The following is an 18,616-nucleotide window of genomic DNA, read 5'->3' on the forward strand; positions in this document are numbered from 1 at the left end:
CAATGATGAGGAATGAGATTTGTCTTCTTGATTTTAAGTAGTTTAGGTATTATAGCATCTAATCAAATGTTTCAGGTTTGCTTCTTTTCTGTTATTACAATATTGTACTAGCCATTTAAATACCAAGTCAGTAGTTAAAATCATTCTCTCTAGACAATAACTATTTAACACACCAGCTTACATTGGCCTTTCTCTCAAGGTGGCCACTCTCAATTTAAGGAAATGATCTGCCTTTTTTTTTTTTTTTTTTTTTTTTAAATACAGTATTGTGTCTATGGGTACTTCATGACTAAAGCATTTTGTCAATCATAGGCTTATTTAATTGAGAATTATTGAGCGTTTATGTGGCACTTCAGTGTGTCTATGCCAGAATATTCCTCATCCTTTTGAAACTGCCTGAAAGGTCACCACTAAGAAAGAATGGGGATTTATTCTGGTGATAATGACTATCCCCTTCTATCTGAAGCAGTGATTGATTTGTGTACAAAATAACATTATTAGGTTTTTCATAGCATATTTTCTCTTTAAGGGGAATTTTTATAAAATTATATGCCGAACAGCCACTGAAATATGCATTCAATTCTGGAATAAAATGTAGTGATTTAATAATATCTTAAAACTAGTTAATAAAAGTCTTAGTTTTCAAATAAACCATGATATTTGAGATATCTAAAATCACAAGGTCTTACCAAGTATTCTCTGCCCTATCCCTAATAAAGTCAGATGGAAAATAGAGGTTAGCTGCTTCTCATCCAGAAAGGAGTTATTTGTTTTAAGCTTTATTTGGCCTCTGATTGATTTTTCAGTTAATAATATATCGAGATTTTTTTTTTTTTTAAATCAGAGTATCTGGGTATTTCACTTCAAATAACTTCACACAAGCAGAATTGATTCTTATTTCAAATAAAATAAGTCAGGAGGTAGGATAATAGAGATTGCCAGATAATACAGGAAAGACTAAGCAAGAAAAGATTTTTTTTCTTTTCCCCAAAAAAAGCAGATCCATCACCTGTTACCCTCATCTTTTTCTTAAATTTCTCCATGATTTCAGGGGCATATATAGAAAGAGTTTATTGATCCCTAAACTCAAATTTCTTCTTGTGCTTGACTTTTTCTCGAGCTGAAGTCTGAGCTTAAAAAGAATTGCATTTCATTAAAAGCAGTGACTCGGGTGGGATGGTCAGTAGTGGTCATCTTACTGCTATTCTATTTGCAACTGTGTTGGTAAGAGTTTGTGCTTTTGGGGTGTTTTGGATGTGTTGTGTGTTTTTTTGGGGGGACAGGGTTTACTCTCTGCCTTTCCTTTTATTTTTCAAAATTTTTAACTATTTGAAGTTTAAAATATTTAAACATTTGAAATTTAAGCTTTACAAAAATTTTACGTTTTTCATATATCCTGTATTAAGATTCCTCAATTGTTAATACTAGAGGCCCGGTGCCCAAAATTTGTGCACTGGGGGATGGAGTACCTTAGCCTAATGGAAACGGGCCTAAGCTGTTAGTCAGACATTCTTAGCAGTGCTGCAGAGGCGGGAGAGGCTTCCCCCACCGCTGCTGCACTTACCAGCTATGAGCCTGGCTTCTGGCTGAGTGGCACTCCCCCTATGGGAGCACACTGACCACCAAGGGGCAGCTCCTGCATTGAGCATCTGGCCCTTGGTGGTCAGTAGTGAGTGGTTGTTACACCATTTGGTCGATTTGCGTATTGTTAATATGTTTTTTTAATTCTCAGCTGTTTTTTTTATTTTATTGATTAAGGTATTACATATGTGTCCTTATCTCCCCATTGCTCCTCAAACCCCCCTTCTTGTTTTTATTTTTAAAGCTAATATTCAGGTTTATGGAATAGAACACTCTTCAACAAAATGGAGTGTCTGTAATAACGAATAAGAAATATTGAAAATTTCTTACAGGTTATATATATTTTAAATATATATCTATATTTATATTTTTATATAACTCTAAATATAAAAATATATAAGTATTAAATACAAAAATGCATATAAATATTAAATATATATTTAAATATATATTTTTTAAATATATTTATTGATTGATTTTTTACAGAGAGGAAGAGAGAGGGATAGAGAGTTAGAAACATAGATGAGAGAGAATCATTGATCAGCCGCCTCCTGCACATCCCCCACTGGAGATGTGCCCACAACCAAGGCACATGCCCTTGACTGAAATCGAACCTGGGACTTTCAGTCCGCAGGCCGAAGCTCTATCCATTGAGCCAAATCTGTTTGGGCTTCCAGGTTATATTTTAATGTAATATCTAAGATTTGGCAAAAGTTGCCATTTTCTGATATTCTCACTTCATAGATGAATTCTAGCATTTTTATGAAGATTTTCTGTTAAGTAAATCTTGTTTTTACATTGGTTTCCTACAGTGACTACTCATAAGAATGTTGAAAATTGCTTTTAAGAAATGTGTTAAGCCGAAACCGGTTTGGCTCAGTGGATAGAGCGTCAGCCTACGGACTGAAAGGTCCCGGATTTGATTCTGGTCAAGACAATGTACCTTGGTTGCAGGCACATCTCCAGTAGAGGGTGTGCAAGAGGCAGCTGATCGATGATTCTCTCTCATCGATGTTTCTAACTCTATCCCTCTCCCTTCCTCTCTATAAAAAATCAGTAAAACACTTTTTTAATGTGTTAAAATACTGGAAAAATAGCAATCTTAAAACCATTAGGTACTCAAACCATAATGAGAATGTTTCTTGAGTCTCTATTAACATAATATCCTCCTATGGTTATGCTCTAAATGTTTTACTCTCCAAGGTCATAGTACTTTGGCAATTTTTTATCAGTCCTTTTAAATTTAAGTATGAAGTAATAATTCTTTTACCCTTCCTTGATCTTTTGACTCACAATACCTTGAATGATTGTTAAAAGGAATCTTTATTTTTTTTTTAATATATTTTATTGATTTTTTCACAGAAAGGAAGAGAGAGGGATAGAGAATTAGAAACGTCGATGAGAGAGAATCATCGATCAGCTGCCTCTTGCACACCCCCTACTGGGGATGTGCCCGCAAACAAGGTACATGACCTTGACCGGAATCGAACCCGGGACCTTTCAGTCCACAGGCTGACGCTCTATCCACTGAGCCAAACCGGTGCCGCTGATTGTTAAAAGGAATCTTTAGATGGAAAGAGATAGTATCACTATCTGCAGCCCATTTAGTAGCTGTATTCAGAATGGGGGGGGAAATTATTAATTATTGAAAATTGTTTAGGGGTTTGTTAATTATTAAGACCCTGGGCTTTGGAGTCAGCACCTGGCTTTGCATTCCAACTCTGCCATTTTCTAGTTAGGAGATCTTCAGCAAGTTATTGAATCATTGTAAACCTCAGCTTGTTCCTTTGTAGAATAAAGAGAAGTAACAGCACCTGCCTCATAGAGTTATTAGGAGGATCAGATGCAAATATATATATGAGGTATTCAGTGACCTCACTGATATATAGCAGGCACTCAACTAGTTGCTAATTTTAACAATACTAGAGGCCCGTTGCAAGTCTAGCTTGCACTCCAATTGAGACACCCTTCTCAAAATCTGGGGCCACTGGCTCCTAACAACTCGCCTGCTTGCCTGACTACCCCTAACCCTTCTGCCTGCCTGCCTGATCACTTCTAACCTCTCTGCCTGATAGCCCCTAACTCTTCTGCCTGATCACCTAACTGTCCTCCCTTGCTGGCCTGATCTTGCCCTCAACTGCCCTCCCCTGCCATCCATATCTTGCCCCCAGCAACCCTCCTCTGCAAGCCTGATCTTGCCCCTAACTGCTCTCCCCTGCAGGCCTGATCACCCCTAACTGCCTCTGCCTGCCTGATCACCCTTAACTGTCCTCCTCTGCTGGCCAATTTGGTTCTGATTGGTCAGTTTCTATGCCATTCAGCATCTCTGGGCCTATCAAATGGGCCTGATCAGAAAGTCAGAGCTGATCAGCAGCCCTGGTGGAGGCCTGGACAGAAATGGAGGTGCAGCTGTTGGCCAGGCTGGGAGAGAAAGAGAGGCAATTTCTGGTCAATGGCTGCCATAGAGGCTATGTATCAGACCCTGCCTCTCTCTCTGCAAGCCTCTCTCTGGGCCTGATCCACCGCCCCTAGTCAGTCAGTGCTGTGTCAGAGAATCTAATAGCAATCAGAAAAGTAGGTTACTTTTGGATTAAACAGTGTATTCATATAAGTGAATACACTATTCACTTACAGTGTATAAGTGAATCCTCCTTAGAAGCTGCTATTACTGAAAAATGATGGTAAGGCTGACTAAATTCTGATAGTTCTGTTATTAACCAACCCCCAGAAATTAACTATGGTGACCAACCCCTACTTATAAGTAGAAGCTGTGGACAAAATGGTAGGTTAATAATGGCTCTTCTATGAAGCCCCCAACTTCAGTAAGCTAAAGGAGTGTCATCATCGTACCTGAAACAGACATCATGGTTTTAAGAATTCTTATGCTGAAAATGATGTCCAGTGACATGTGCCTATTTGTAATTTGTTGGTAGTTTAAAAGTTGAAATGAACTAGAAGATGGAGGGTCGGGTTTTCTTTACTGCTTTCAAATGTGTAATGTGGACAAATTATTTGACCTCGAGGATAATTTTTGCTTCCTTTCTAATAGTGGCAATTATAATGGAAATGAGTTGATAATTCAGGGGCAGACCAACCTTACTATTTTATAATCTATTTCTGAGATAATTTGTTTATTGGGATGGTTTTCAGCTTGATTAGAACAATAGCATGTAAAATGCAAAGAAATTACTTGCAGACATGGTATTTAACCCATTGTACGCCGTAAGTTTCGGTAGACGCAGGCAACAGACCTTCCCCACAGGCCACGGGCGCCTGTTTAAAAAAAAAAAAAAAAGTTTTTCTTAAGTGGCAGCCCCAACCAACTTTAAAATTATTTTTTGTGAGAATTTTCAGCTGAAGATATTCAAGAACACCCAAATTGTAATATATTTATTTTTATAATATTCATTGCAAATTGATTTTTTAAATTAAATTCAGAATATCATGGTGAGTGGGATGGTTTCCATTTTGGACAGGTGGCAGTAAACTGCTTAATTGATGTAATTGAACCATAGTCTTATGTACTATGCAAGTTGTCTTCTCTCAGAGGTTTCAACCATTTTTGCTTTTTAAATTGATGATGCTGCTAGATTTGTAATAGACAGCTAGTCACCTTTCAGTGAGCTTTTAATGAGGCTTTTCTCTGTGTCTAGGTTAATTAAGAAACCTAGGTTAATTAAGATAACTTTTTTAAAATTAGCTCTTGTCCTCCCTCTACAGGAGAATTTGCAGCCTTCAAGTAGCCACACCATCATGGCAGCATCTACTCTTATTTCTTAAGTCTTGTGTTCGTACAATTTGTTAACATCAAACACAGTTCTGTTCCTCAGATCCTTTTTTTAAAGAAATGAAATTTTCAATTCATAAGCTGATGTGGAACAGAATGGAAATTCCCATCCAAGAAAAGAGGGAAGAATGTTTTAGGAACCAGAATTCTCTGCTGCCAGTGTTTCTTCTTCAACACAAACACCACGTGCATACAAGTCTGCCCAGTCCCAGGAAGAGGAGAGTCCCTGAGTTCTGGCCTTTTGATGGTGGCATGATGGAAAGATGCTGCTGCTACAGCTTGGGAGATTGGCTCTGGAGTCTGCCGGTCGACTGTGCCCTTCTAACCACCAGGTCGATGTGCGGCTGATCATCTGATGGTGCAGTTGCAATCACCAAGCATCGTTCTCTTTCCTGCTCTGGGATTCTGTTGTGGAGCTCTTTCCCCTAGCCACCACTGATTAATTTCCGAGGGACGGAACAAAAATGCAGCATGCCCTACCTGTGTAGTGCACGTTCAGTCCTTGACTCATTTTTATCAAAGTGAAGCTATTTTATTTAAGTGGAGGACGAGAGGGAGACAGAGCTCTGTTTTGGTGCAGAGGAAAGGGAATGCTGCATCTTTTTCCTGACCTCCTGGGTTTCTAGCTTCTGTTTCCTTGCTCACTGAGGGTGTCTGCCTACCCACGCAGGCGGGAAAGTGCTGGCACACATTGCCTTCTTTGCTCATTGGGTCCAGCAATGAAGAGAAGTGTCTGGGGGGGTTTCCCCTCCACAATATAGCAAGTTCTCAGGAAAATCTTCCTCCCAAGCTCTTCCAGTCACCAAGTACTTATGTGGCTACTTTGCCCAAGGCACAAAAATGCCATGGTAGTATTTAGTTAAAAGCCTACAGAACTGCTTGATAACAGTTTTGAATGTGAGACATTTATGTAATTTAAATGTAAGGTACAAGTTTTAATTTCTGAGTTTCTTCTCTTATATTTTTATTAAAAATAATTTTCAGATTTAATTAAATTGGAATAAAACAATACTTCCCATTAGAATTATATATCCTGAAAAATTGTATTTTTGTTATATAAACAACTTTTAAAGAAAAATCATTATCCTTCCTCTACCTAAACATGGGGAGTCTTAACATATGACAAATATTTATAATTTTTAAATTAATGGTACTTGCTGGATCCACACTAACATCTTTGCTAATATCTCATTGTTTCTTCCAGTTTACTCTTACACTACATCCTCATTTTCTTTCTAGTCTTTTACCCAGAATATGCAACCTAAAATAAAAATGGTGGTGTCTCCATTCATTCTTTTTCCTTTTTTCCCAAGCCTGGTCTTCAAAAGGTTGGGTAATTTGGCAGCTGAGTTCCCCAGGCAGATAATAGAACAATTTTGGGTATATTGGGACTGAGAGAGTATGTGTGAAGCATAATATCAATTGTTTTTACAGAAAGAGCTGCTGCGATATTAAGAACCTCATTCTTTATATGAATGGAAAGCATAACCTAGCCATAGCTTCCTTTGGCATAAGAGTGGTGTAAGTCACGATAGTAGAAAGAAAGTAACTCTGGACATATTAATGGGAAATACCTCCCTTTTATGGATCTAGAATCTCTTATCAGGATTTGGGAATGTAAATCAAATCAACTGTACTTAGCCCTACCAACCTAGGTAGCCAAGGATCTGAGAGAAATTGGATAGAACTATAAAAAGAAGCAGGGAATTAGAAATTGTTATTTTAAAATTTCAAATTGTAACTCACCCTGCTATCTTTCAGCCTACTAACACTCACTGCCGTTAGATTTTTGCTAAAATACCTGTATCACAGGAAGGCCTACTAAAAATTGCACGGACATGTAAAATGTCCCAGTTGTTCCAGTAGAATGGAAAGTATACAGAAGCTATTGGTGAATTTGAAAAGCAGTGTATTCTTAAGTCTTACATAAGCAGAGCAGTATCTTAACAAAATTCAGAAATTACAAAGATGTAAAATGGTTTATGCTCATTTGAAGAACATTGTCTATTTTTCTTTCTAAATATGCCACCATGGATGCTTTTAAACATGCTTATGTCCCCTGTACCAAGATTGCAGAGAGCTGGTCTTAAACTATAGGCATGGCATGTCTGCTGAGCAGGTAGAGCTGCTAGAAGCTCAGGTGCGGGACTGCCTGGATGGCTGGAGCAGTACAGGACCTAGTTCTGGAGGAAGCTTGGCATTGGGGTTTTCCAAACAATATTCAAGGTGATACACTTTTTTCTTCCCTTTCTTTTTTGAGTGGGTTGCTATCTCATCTGAGAAGGAGAAACAGACTCTATCAAAATTTCCCCTTTCTTCCTTTTTTCCATCACGTTGTTTTTTCTCTAGTTTACAATTGACATGAAAAGGGGGTTTCCCTGTGAGTTTGACTTGCTTTACTGTTCAATGCTTAACTACAGATAGACTTCCTGAGCTCCTAAGAAATACAAGGAAGAACTCCTTGATGTGCACAGCACTTTATGAGTAACTGTATGGGTAATATGTGGCTGCTTCACTGATTATTTCCCAAGACGGTAATTACCTGTTTTCCGTAGAATGGCTGCAGTGCCTTCCGTGGGGCCTTTAATTTTGGGTAAGGAGAGGTGAAGCCTGAAAAATTTAAGAGTAACCGTAAAAGATTGTTTTAATCCTGGTGGACTTGTTTGGTTTTGTTTTTTCCTAGCTGGTGTACTTTATTATTAAACTGCAGTCTAGGTTGTAGATTTTTGCCACTGAAATAATATTGACCAAAAAGTAGTTTATAAAAGGGATTTGTGAATAGAAAAACCAGTGTGATTCTTTGTACTTATGTGCACCTTAAAAGAAGGATCTGTCTAGTTGTCAAAATCTGGTTTCTGGACGTGCAGTCCCTGCTTGTATGTGAGAGCTATATGATGTACTGGGACATCCTAGAAGATAAAATCACATATGCGAAGTGTATGTGTGATATTCACGTTGGTGTTGGAAAAGAAAGGGCACTATATTGTTAGGTATAAAGAGATAATTCAGGACTTCACCACTGTCCACCTGAAACACAATATTTCCTAGATTCTCGTGAGATGCGGGCACAGCTCTTAATCACATAATGTTATCGTTTGTTCATCAGGCAGCGTTGGCACTGCTGCACCCCCTCCTCAGCCTCACCTCCCCGCCTGTACATTCACCCTCTGCCTCGGGCAAGCCTCATCTAGCTTTAGTTTGAAACATACTACAGCGTTCAGGTGACCTCTTCAAAAAACTACCTCCTCAGAATGAGGTAATGAATATTTATTTTAAAATATGAAGTCAGGAGCTCTAGAACATGAAGATGATTTAGGATTTTAACTTTTATGTGTGCTTGTATTTGAACGCTCTAGTTTTGTCCTAAAGGGCATTTATACATTTAGGCAGTAATACTGAAAAATGTAGCTCAGAGTGTCTGAATGTTGTTGCAAACGGTGCCAGAACCTGTTTAGGGGTACGTTTCAGAATATCAACCTTACGTCAGTTGCATGAAATTAGTTACGGTTTCACTTCACTAACAATGATATAATTTTAATTTTCAGTGGGCTTGGCAGGACAGTACACCTTCATAAAGAGTTAGCCACAGATTTGTCCCATGTGCAGATGCCCCGACAGACTGCCCAGCTAAGGGGGGAGAAAGTGATAACCCATTTTGCAAGATTCTCTTCTTTGTCCAAGTTGGCATTGTTAGTGCTAGAATAGCAGCACCTAAGACCAGCAGATCCAACCATTAGGCTATTTAAAAACACGCATAGCCAGACATGTAAGGTTTACTGAGTGTGAACACGAAATAGCTTATAGATCATACATTGAAATGGTGTAGGTGAGGCTGTAGAAAAATACCATGACAATTTGCCAAATGATCATACTGTGCCTTCATGATGCAATAAAAAAAAAAAAAAAAAAAAGCTAAAATTTTAGCAGAAATCAGTGATTTGTGAAGAAAGCAGCCACTCTGGTCTAACTCAGCTGTGTTAATATTTTTTAGAGTGCAATTTAGACTGCAAAGATAAATGCACTAAAGAGTTTATAGCCAAATCACATTTAAAAAATGAAAACAGGTAAATTTTCAGTGAACAAAATTATTTTTTTAAAGCACATAACCCCTAGTATAGTCAGATATATTTATCATATAGAGCAAATAGGTTGAAATTATAGTTCAGTGACATTTCTAGAGAAACTTTTTCTACTCCTATAGGTTCTCAAAGCATGGAACTTTTATATAACAGAAATATTTGACAGACATTTTAAGAAATTGTGTAGTTCAAAGTTGAAGTACTGTATGCTGGGCAGCAGTTGCGTGTGTGAACTGATTGAGAACGAGGAAAGAAATTAAAATATGGGGCAGAATTAGATTTTATCAGTCTCCAGAGTACTGCTGCCAACCTAGACACAGATTTTTCAGAGTTGGAAATATACACTAGCCTTCCAGGACTGGTTGGCAAACTAAGCAGGACTATGCTGCTAATCCTGTCGGGGGGTGCTGTGAGGCACGAGGAGGCATTGGAATAGTCACTGACCTGGCCACTTGTGTGCACTGGACACACTCCGTGGTATGCTTCTTGTATCTTCATTCCTCACCGCCCCAAGAAAGGCAGTGTACTGTCATAGCAAGTTCTCACGGTGTTTCACCGAGGGCTATTACTACACCCGTAGGTCGCTGAGCACCTGCAGAGTACAGTAGCATCGCTGTTACTGTACTCTCTGGTTTGTATATTGGCCACTGGAGAATGAAGTGGCCAGTGTATTCATGGTCCATGTTGCTAGCTCTGGTAAAATTGAAAATGCTGGTAAGGTTTTTGTTATATCAGTACACTAGGCAGTAAGCTAAGCTTTGTTTTGTTTTCAGATAACATTTTTACTTTTGTTTGGCAAAGATATTTACATTGAAATTCAGTCCTAAATTTTCTCAGTTGTAGAAAGGGTAGTTAACAGTTTCTATTGGGTATTTTTAAGATAGAAGAGGACAAAAACTTAAGTCCTAAATTCTTAAATTAAGGTCACAGGGCTTTATTTTAAAATGCATAGGGACAGTTAGTCCCCACCTCAAAAAATGTTTAGGTAGATCTTTTAGCATCACAGCTTCAACTGTTGATTTAGTCTTATTAGTTATTAAATCAGTTTTATTAAAATGTTTAATTTTATTTAGCTATTTTGACTAATTACAATGGTATAACCAGTTGTGCATGAGGACACAGCCAGTGTATCTATTTTTTTGTGATGCATTTTTTGAAAGAATTCTATAGATTGAAATACTCTTTAAGAACAAAGAACTGAAATATATTTATTCCTGTTAAATATAAAAAAAAAAAAAATGGAAAAAGGATTTGTGCAGACCATCCGCATCTCCTGGCAGGCAGGCAGGCCGGGCCGGTGTCCAGCACTCACAGTGGCTGGTCCTCAGCAGTGTGTGTAGGAACCAGGCATGGGTTTCACTTAGGAGATGCGGCAGAGGAAGGGTTCTGGTTACAGGGGTGCAGAGGGGGATTATGAGTAAGTTACTTAGTACTGGTTTTCTTTTGAAAATTATTGTGTTGCATTTGTGAGTTAAGCTTTTGGTGGAGTAGGAGATATATCGGAGGAAACTTCAAAATAGCATAAGCAACAAAGCTCACAGACTAGGCACAAATATAGAGAAAATGGACCAAATAGGACAGGGGAGGGTGTGGGAGTAAGTCTGAAGGTAGGGAAAAATTGATGTGAGGGTGGGAAATAAACCATAATTATTTGAAATAAAATGTAAGAGTGCAATAAGTGTGCTTTTCTAAGCTGTGAACGGTTTTGTTTTGTTTTAAATCATTCCTTCCTTATACATTTGTGTGTGTTCCGGACATAGCTGATTAAAACCAGCTATGAAAACATAATGCCTTTTTACTCACATTAATTACCCACATAAGTGGCTAACCTTTATGTTTGTGTATCTTCATGTTACATTAGTTTACATAGGGGGCGTGTGTGTTATTCTGTGCCCTTTTCCCTCCTCCATTTGAAAATGCATTCATTGGGTCCTCTGTTTCTTTGGCCATGCTACACACTAGTCTGGCCTTCATGATGTCACCTGATTGGAAGGACTATCACAGTGATATATTTTTGTGAAAATCTTTTGTTGGTTGTACACTCTGACCCTTTCCTCACTCAGCAATTTCTGCTTCTAAAATAGGAGCATACACCTGATCAGGGGATTGGATTTGACAATTTACTAACATGTTCCTTTGATTCTATACGGTAGTTATGTTTGCTCTTGGTTTAGACCAAGAAAAAGGACATCACCCCCCTTTTCATTTACCTTCTTGGTTTGAGGACAATTCTTCTATACAGGAGAAGAAAGGGAAATCTCATGTTTCAACTGAGGAAATGGCTCCAGGTTTACTACCACTCCAAACCGTGTGGCAGTTCTCATACACATTCCTCTCTCGCTGCCAAAGGTTCAGGTTTAGATCACTTCAGTTACAAACACTGAAAAGGCTCTCATGGAGTCTGGGGTGTGCCCAGTGAAAAGATGGGGACTTTTTAATTGTCCACAGACCTCTCTCTACCTGCTTTGCAAAAATTATGGAGTAACTATTTTTAAAACTTATTTTTCAATTCATAAAAAAAGACATTTATTTTCAGTCAAATGGATGTCGTCTCCCTCTTGCCCCTTAATCTGCAGTGTTTGCTTGAATCTTTTTTTTTTTTTTTTTTTCAATTCTTCCCCAACCCCACTTCTTAATACTTTGGTTCTCTTTCCTGCTCAGGTCCCTTCATTTGTACTTTGGAATTTTTCTCATGTAAATTTGTACAATGGAAAATATTGTTCAGTTTGGATAGAAAGCATGAAGAATTAAATAAAGATAGCTGAAACTCAGATTGAAGAAATTTATTTCTGTGTAAAGTTATTTAAAAACTCTGTATTATATAAAAGGCAAAAAAAGTTCTATGTACTTGATGTGAATATGCGAATACTGCTATAATAAAGATTGACTGCATGGAGAATTCTTTATCAACATTATTTTTCCAGCATTAGCACATTCAATAACAATAGTGGTCAGGGTTTTGACTGTCAGTTCTTCCAGGCAATGAAGGGCCTGAGAAGTGTACATTTTGTTTCACACATACAATGTTGATTACTGCTTGGTGGGTAGAAGTTACTTAGAATAGTTTTAAATTGTCAAGATGGATGCCTGCTACATCATGCTGGCTACACTGCTGTAGTGATGACCATCAAGTACTTAGATTCTGCAACCTGATTTCTCCTCCAAGGCTCAGTTGAAATACATGTTATAATTCAGTCATTTAAGGAGTCTGGAGTTGTTTTTTTAATTTTATCTTTATTGTTTACAGATGTCCTCCTTCCTCCTCTCCCTCTCCCTCCCCCATTACCTCTGCTCTCTCGAGCCTTCACCACACTATGTTCTGTGTTCATGAGTTTCAAGCTTTTTTGACATACAGAATGTACACACATGCAAACATATCTAAATTTGAAAGTACACACTCAATGGTTTTTCTTTTTATGCTGGCTACCTGAGTTGATTTTGTGCATTTGATTTCAATACCTAGAGTTTGAAAGATACCTCGAATATCTTCAAACTTTGTCAAAGAACTGAGCAGTTTCCAGAAGTGAACAATTTTGAAATGTCATCAACTTCATCTAGAAACAGTGTTTGAGAACAATATGAAGGAATAAAAGTCTTCCAGATGGCACATACTAGTAGTTGAGAAATCTGGTTTCTGTCCTCGTGCCCCTCTAATCATAAAATGCCCAGACCTAAGTATTTGTACTGCAGTTTTATCATCTGAAAAGTGTAACTGTGAATATAATCATCTTAGAAACTCACTTTCTAAATAACCTTCATAAATGATTACAGCAATCCTGGCCTTATTTCTAAACAATATATCATTTCGTAAGAGGTTTTCCTTAAAATTTAGCCCAGAATCATGAATACTTTATTGTGATAGAGAATACCACACTAGTTTGAAATTTTATGAGAAGCTGTAATACTTGGACCTACTGTCTGGGTTAGATATTTGTCCTAGATGCTTAAAATAGCAGAGCATAAAGAGTTCTCTTTTTTCTTGCCGGGACCGGTTTGGCTCAATGGATAGAGCGTCGGCTTGGGGACTGAAGGGTCCCGGGTTCGATTCCGGTCAAGGGCATGTACCTTGGTTGCGGGCACATCCCCAATAGGGGGTGTGCAAGAGGCAGCTGATCAATGACTCTCTCTCATCAATGTTTCTAACTCTCTATCTCTCTCCCTTCCTCTCTGTACAAAATCAATAAAATATAAAAATTAAAAAAAAAGCTCTTTTTTCTTAATATGTTTTGTTTTGTTTTTGTTTTTTGTTTTTTTGTTTTTTTCAGAGAGGAAGGGAGAGGGGAGAGAGAGAAACATCAATGATGAAAGAGAATCATTGATTGGCTGCCTTCTGCATGCCCCCTACTGGGGATCGAGCTGGCAACACTGGGCAAGTGCCCTTGGCTGGAATCAAACCTGGGACCCTTCCATCCACAGGGTGACACTCTTATCCACTGAGCCAAACCAGCTAGGGTGAGCAGAAAGAGTTCTTAAAGATAATCTGGTCCAAATCTTATCTCGGTTACTGAATATGGAGCCCTGAATAAGAGTGAATTGCCTAGGCTCACACAGCCAGGACTTGTCAGTACTCTTCTGTATCACTAGTAGAGGTCAGTGCCCGAAATTCATGTACTTGACGGGCGGGGGCCCTCAGCCCAGCCTGCACCCTCTCGCAGTCCAGGAGCCCTCGAGGGATGTCGACTGATGGCTTAAGAAGCTGGCCTAAGCCTGTAGTCAGACATCCTTAGTGGTGCCTCAGAGACAGGAGAGGCTCCTGCCATTCACTGTGCTCACCAGCCATAGCCCAGGCTTCTGGCTGAGCGGTGCCCCTGCCCTGGGAGTACACTGACCACCAGAGGGCAGCTCCTGTGTTGAGGTCTGCCCCCTGGTGGTCAGTGCACATCATAGTGACTGGTGGTTCTGCCGTTCAGTCAGTTTGCATATTGGCTTTTTATTATATAGGATGTTGTGGTCATGATGCCTATAATGAAATGTGGATAGAAACAGTGTTTGTGGCTAGAAACGGATGTTGTACAGGCACACTCCGTCACTAATCAGGCAAGCCACTGCTTGTGTAGGTGACAAAAGGCAAAGACCCAGCTGCTGAGGCAGGTCCAGCAGCCCGCTTCCTTTCTCTCACTTGTTCCGATGACACTCCTGATGAGAGGGTGGCAGCGGGGAACCAGATGGGCCTCTTCTACAGAAGAGTCCTAGTGGCGAGTGGAACGAAGATGACTCTGTACCTCCCTGTAACACACGTACAGCAGGTGCTCCTCACACAATACCTCCTGTCTCTAACTTGACTAGATATCCCATTGTATTTACACTCAAGGTTTCACAGGAAACGAAGTTACAAATTTGTGTAAAATTTGACACCTGGTCTGTTGTCATCAATAATTCCTTCACCACCTACCTTTCCATTTATGAAGGTACATCTCTCCACCTACCAGGTGCGCCCTAAAACTTACTTAGAATGTCCCTTTAACTCATCAGGGAGATGTCCTAAACTAAATGCCTGTTGTTCTAGGCAGAGGGAAGTGGTGGAACCACATCTTTTGGGATGTCTGGTTACAGCTGAGTCTACCTTCGTATGGAGGCTTTCCTATAAAAAGCAAACTGGTACACAGGGGTCACTATAAACGTACCTTAGACCCAATGGTCTAGAAGTAACAGTTACTCCCATTAAGAGAGTATATCCTTCATGCCAGACATACTTTTAAGGGCTTTACATGCTAACCATTTAATCTAGTTAATTCATGTACAAGTGAGGAAACGGTAGCATAGATCAAACAATCTGCCCAAACTCACAGCTAGTAATGGCAGAGTTGTGTCAGCCCACAAGCTCGACTGCCAAGCCTGAGTTCTTACGCTCTGTGCTAGGTTTTCAAGCTGCAGATTGAAACCCATTGGTGAGTAGTAAAATCAGTCTCTGAACCATTTTTTTAATGTACAATAAGAGAAAACGTAAGAGTGCATCACAGGTAAGTACTGTTTCATTAAACTTTGGAACTGTATACATACATATAATTTATATCTCAGGTCACAATGTAAAATTATTCCTTAGAGTAGGTCATGAAAAGGTTTATACCATGCTATGCTAACTCTGAGATAAACTGATTTAACCTAGAGCCAAACAGGATTTGAACCTCAGCTCTAATTGGCTGTATAAGCTTGGGCAAGTTACCTAATCCATCTATATCTCAACTTCCTCATTTGTAAAATGGAAATGTGAGGATTTAATAAATTAACAGATGTCAAGTGCTGACCCCAGTGCCTGGCCTCATAGTTAGTTTTCCCTGTTATTTAAATAGCCACCATCAAATGTATGAAGTATCTCTTTGGGACCCTCTCCACTTAAGTATTTTCCCATAAACTGTAACAGCAGGATGGAGATAATTTCTACATCAGCTCAAACTAGATTCCCAGCCCAATTGGAGGCTACACTGGCTGAATGAAAAGACTACTTTTTTTGAGTTAGCTTTTATTCAAGTCAAGCAATTTTGATTGGTTTCTAAGGATAAGAGCTAAAGGCATTATCCTACTTGAGTTAACTGTTATAAATTGAATTATTTCCCATAAACTATTGATATGGAGGGGCAACAAAAATGAGAACTAGGAAGTACAGAAATCTCATCTAGGCCTTCTAGACTATCAGCTCAGGCAGCTCACTCTTACACAGGTGAGTAAACACAAACCCCAGGGGCATGCTGCCAGCACCCCCTCCAACAGGCTCGGGATTGCTGGAGCTGGCTGTGGGGGAGGGTGAAGCTGCCACTTGCTTTGGCTTTGACTGTCATTATGCCCACTGACAACTGAGAACTAAAGAGAGTGCAAACCTAAGGACAAGGAATGCTCATCAAATCACAACCCCACCCACCCTGCTTGGGGCTTGCCAGAGGCTTCTCAGTGCATCACACCTAAATCTAAACCTGCAACTGTGACCTTACCTAACCCAACCTCTCCTCACCTGCCGGAACCCTCACTGCCGGAACCTTCTGTTCCTTAAACACACTGACTTTGATCCTACCCTAGACTTTGGTTCTTGCCATTCCTTGTCCCTACCGCTCTCCCAGACCCTCACACAACTGGTTCCTCATACTAGTTCAGGTTTAAGTGAAAATGCTTTCCCCACTCACCCAAAATACCACCCATCTCTAGCACATCACCCAGTTGTTATTTCCTTCACAGCACTTAGTAAACCTCACTTATCATCTTCCCTCCCTAAAATCTAAGCTCCCTGTGAACAGACTCTTATCTGGCTTATTTAGCATTGTATTCCTAGTGCTTAGGTGATCAAAAACCTAAGGTAGAAATATATGAATAGTAATGCTTCTACCGTGTTTCCCCGAAAATAAAACATCCTCCGAAAATAAGACCTACTTACAGGTTTCCTTCTGAGTGAAATATAAGGCATCCCCCCGAAAATAAGGCCATCCCCCAGGCTCTGTCTCAGAATGAAAATTTACCATGAACTGGTCGCTAGGGCCGCCCCAACTGGCGTAGAGTCCTGACGTCACTGCTGTGTGGAGGCGGAGCGGAGGTCGGAGTGAGCTGTGAGCATGGAGCGGGAGAGAGGAGGAGACTTTCGCAGATGCGTGTAGAACAGGAGGATTAGAACGAACAGACATGGCGAAGGTGGTGAGTGCCGGTCTGTCTCTGGTGACACTACCTGATGCTCGCGGCCGCCCTCATGATGACTGAAGGTTCTCAGTCAGTGGCAGACCCTGCTCCAGCCCAGATCCAGGCCCCAGCAAGCCCAGTGACAGTCCCCAGGCAGGCCCCAGGGGGAAAATGTCTGATAAAGGGGTAGGGGAGATGTCTGGTGAAGGTGTTCAGTGGCACAGGGGTTGGGGGAGGAGGATCACTTAAAATGACACAGGAGGATCAGAGGGGGCAATCAAAATGACACAGGAGGATCAAAAGGGGTTACTAAAATGGTAATCCCCACTCTGATTCTCCTGTGCCATTTTGATTCCCCCCTCTGTCATTTTAAGTGATCCCCCTCCCCCACCTTGATACCCCAATTCCTTTTTTTTTATCCCTAGAAATGAGCGCAAAAGAAAAAGCTACTCAGTGGAATACAAGAAAGGAATCGTGGAAGACTCTTGGGGCCAAAATCTTACTGCTTTCTGCAAAGAGATGTTGAGTATCCGATTGGTCCGAAAATGGCGAGCAGAGTATGCTAACCTCATTGAACAAGTGGACAAGGGAAATGCTAAAAAGTGCAAGTGTGGATCAGGTCGGCAACCATTATTTTCCGAGCTGGAAGACCTGATCTGTGAATGGTTATTGACAGGAGAGCAAAGGCTTTGGTTGTGAATAGGGCTCAGAGTCAAGAACTTGCCCTTGCAATGGCACCAGTTTGACATAGCCCCCAGAGACTTCAAAGCATCACAACACTGGCTGGATAATTTCCTTCAGCGAAGTGAACTATCTTTAAGATCTACAACATTGTTTAGGTTGGAAGATACTCAAGTTATTAAGCGAGCACTTGCATTCAAGTCCTTTATTGATGATGCTGACTTCTCTAAATACAATCTTTCCAACATGATTGCTATGGATGAAACTGCAGTGTTTATGGGCCAATCATCTTAAACAACAATTGAACAGCGGGGTGCCTCCTTAGTGTACATTCCCTCCACTGCTTACAAAAGTGCACGTGTTTCCTGTATTTTGGCAATTCATCTGGATGGCACTAAAATCCCACCTTTAATCATTTCTAAGGGCAAGAAGGAAAAGATTTAACGGGTTTGGGGCGTTTTTATTCTTGAAACTGAAAAAGCCTGGGCCACACAAGCAGTTATAAGGAAGTGGGTCAATTTAATGCTGCCGCTTGTTATGGGAGGGAGCCAAAGAGGTCTGCTAGTCTGGGATGCAGCCAGCACTCACTGCGCTAAAGACATGAAGATATTTCTTCACGAAAGAAAAATAGATCAGATAATGATTCCCGCCGGAATGACGACCTATCTCCAGACTCTTGATATTGCAATAAACAAGCCATTCAAAGACAATTTGCGCATGGAAATTAATGACTACATTGAAAATAGAATGGAGAGAAATCAGCATGGAAACTTTGTGAAACCTAAACTACAAGAAGTTGTGACTTGGGTGAAGAATTCATGGGAGAAAATCACTGACAATTGCATGGCAAATGCACTGCGAGCAGGCTACCTTGACAAGAAGTACTCAT

The 18,616-nt window shown here is 40.0% G+C and overlaps 1 protein-coding gene across 1 annotated transcript in view; it reads left to right on the forward strand.

Annotated features, from left to right (window-relative positions):
* BRAF (B-Raf proto-oncogene, serine/threonine kinase) overlaps positions 1–12,229 on the forward strand; it is a 131,434-nt gene extending 119,205 nt beyond the window's left edge. Inside the window, exon 19 of the mRNA XM_084896749.1 lies at positions 5,302–12,229. Within this exon, the coding sequence (XP_084752875.1) occupies positions 5,302–5,324 (23 nt within the window). The 3' untranslated portion in view covers positions 5,325–12,229. The remainder of the gene's footprint in view (positions 1–5,301) is intronic.
* The last annotated feature ends 6,387 nt before the right edge of the window (positions 12,230–18,616 follow it).

The sequence above is a fragment of the Pipistrellus hanaki genome (assembly GCF_964339955.1).
Source record: "Pipistrellus hanaki genome assembly, chromosome: 10".
NCBI lineage: Eukaryota > Metazoa > Chordata > Mammalia > Chiroptera > Vespertilionidae > Pipistrellus > Pipistrellus hanaki.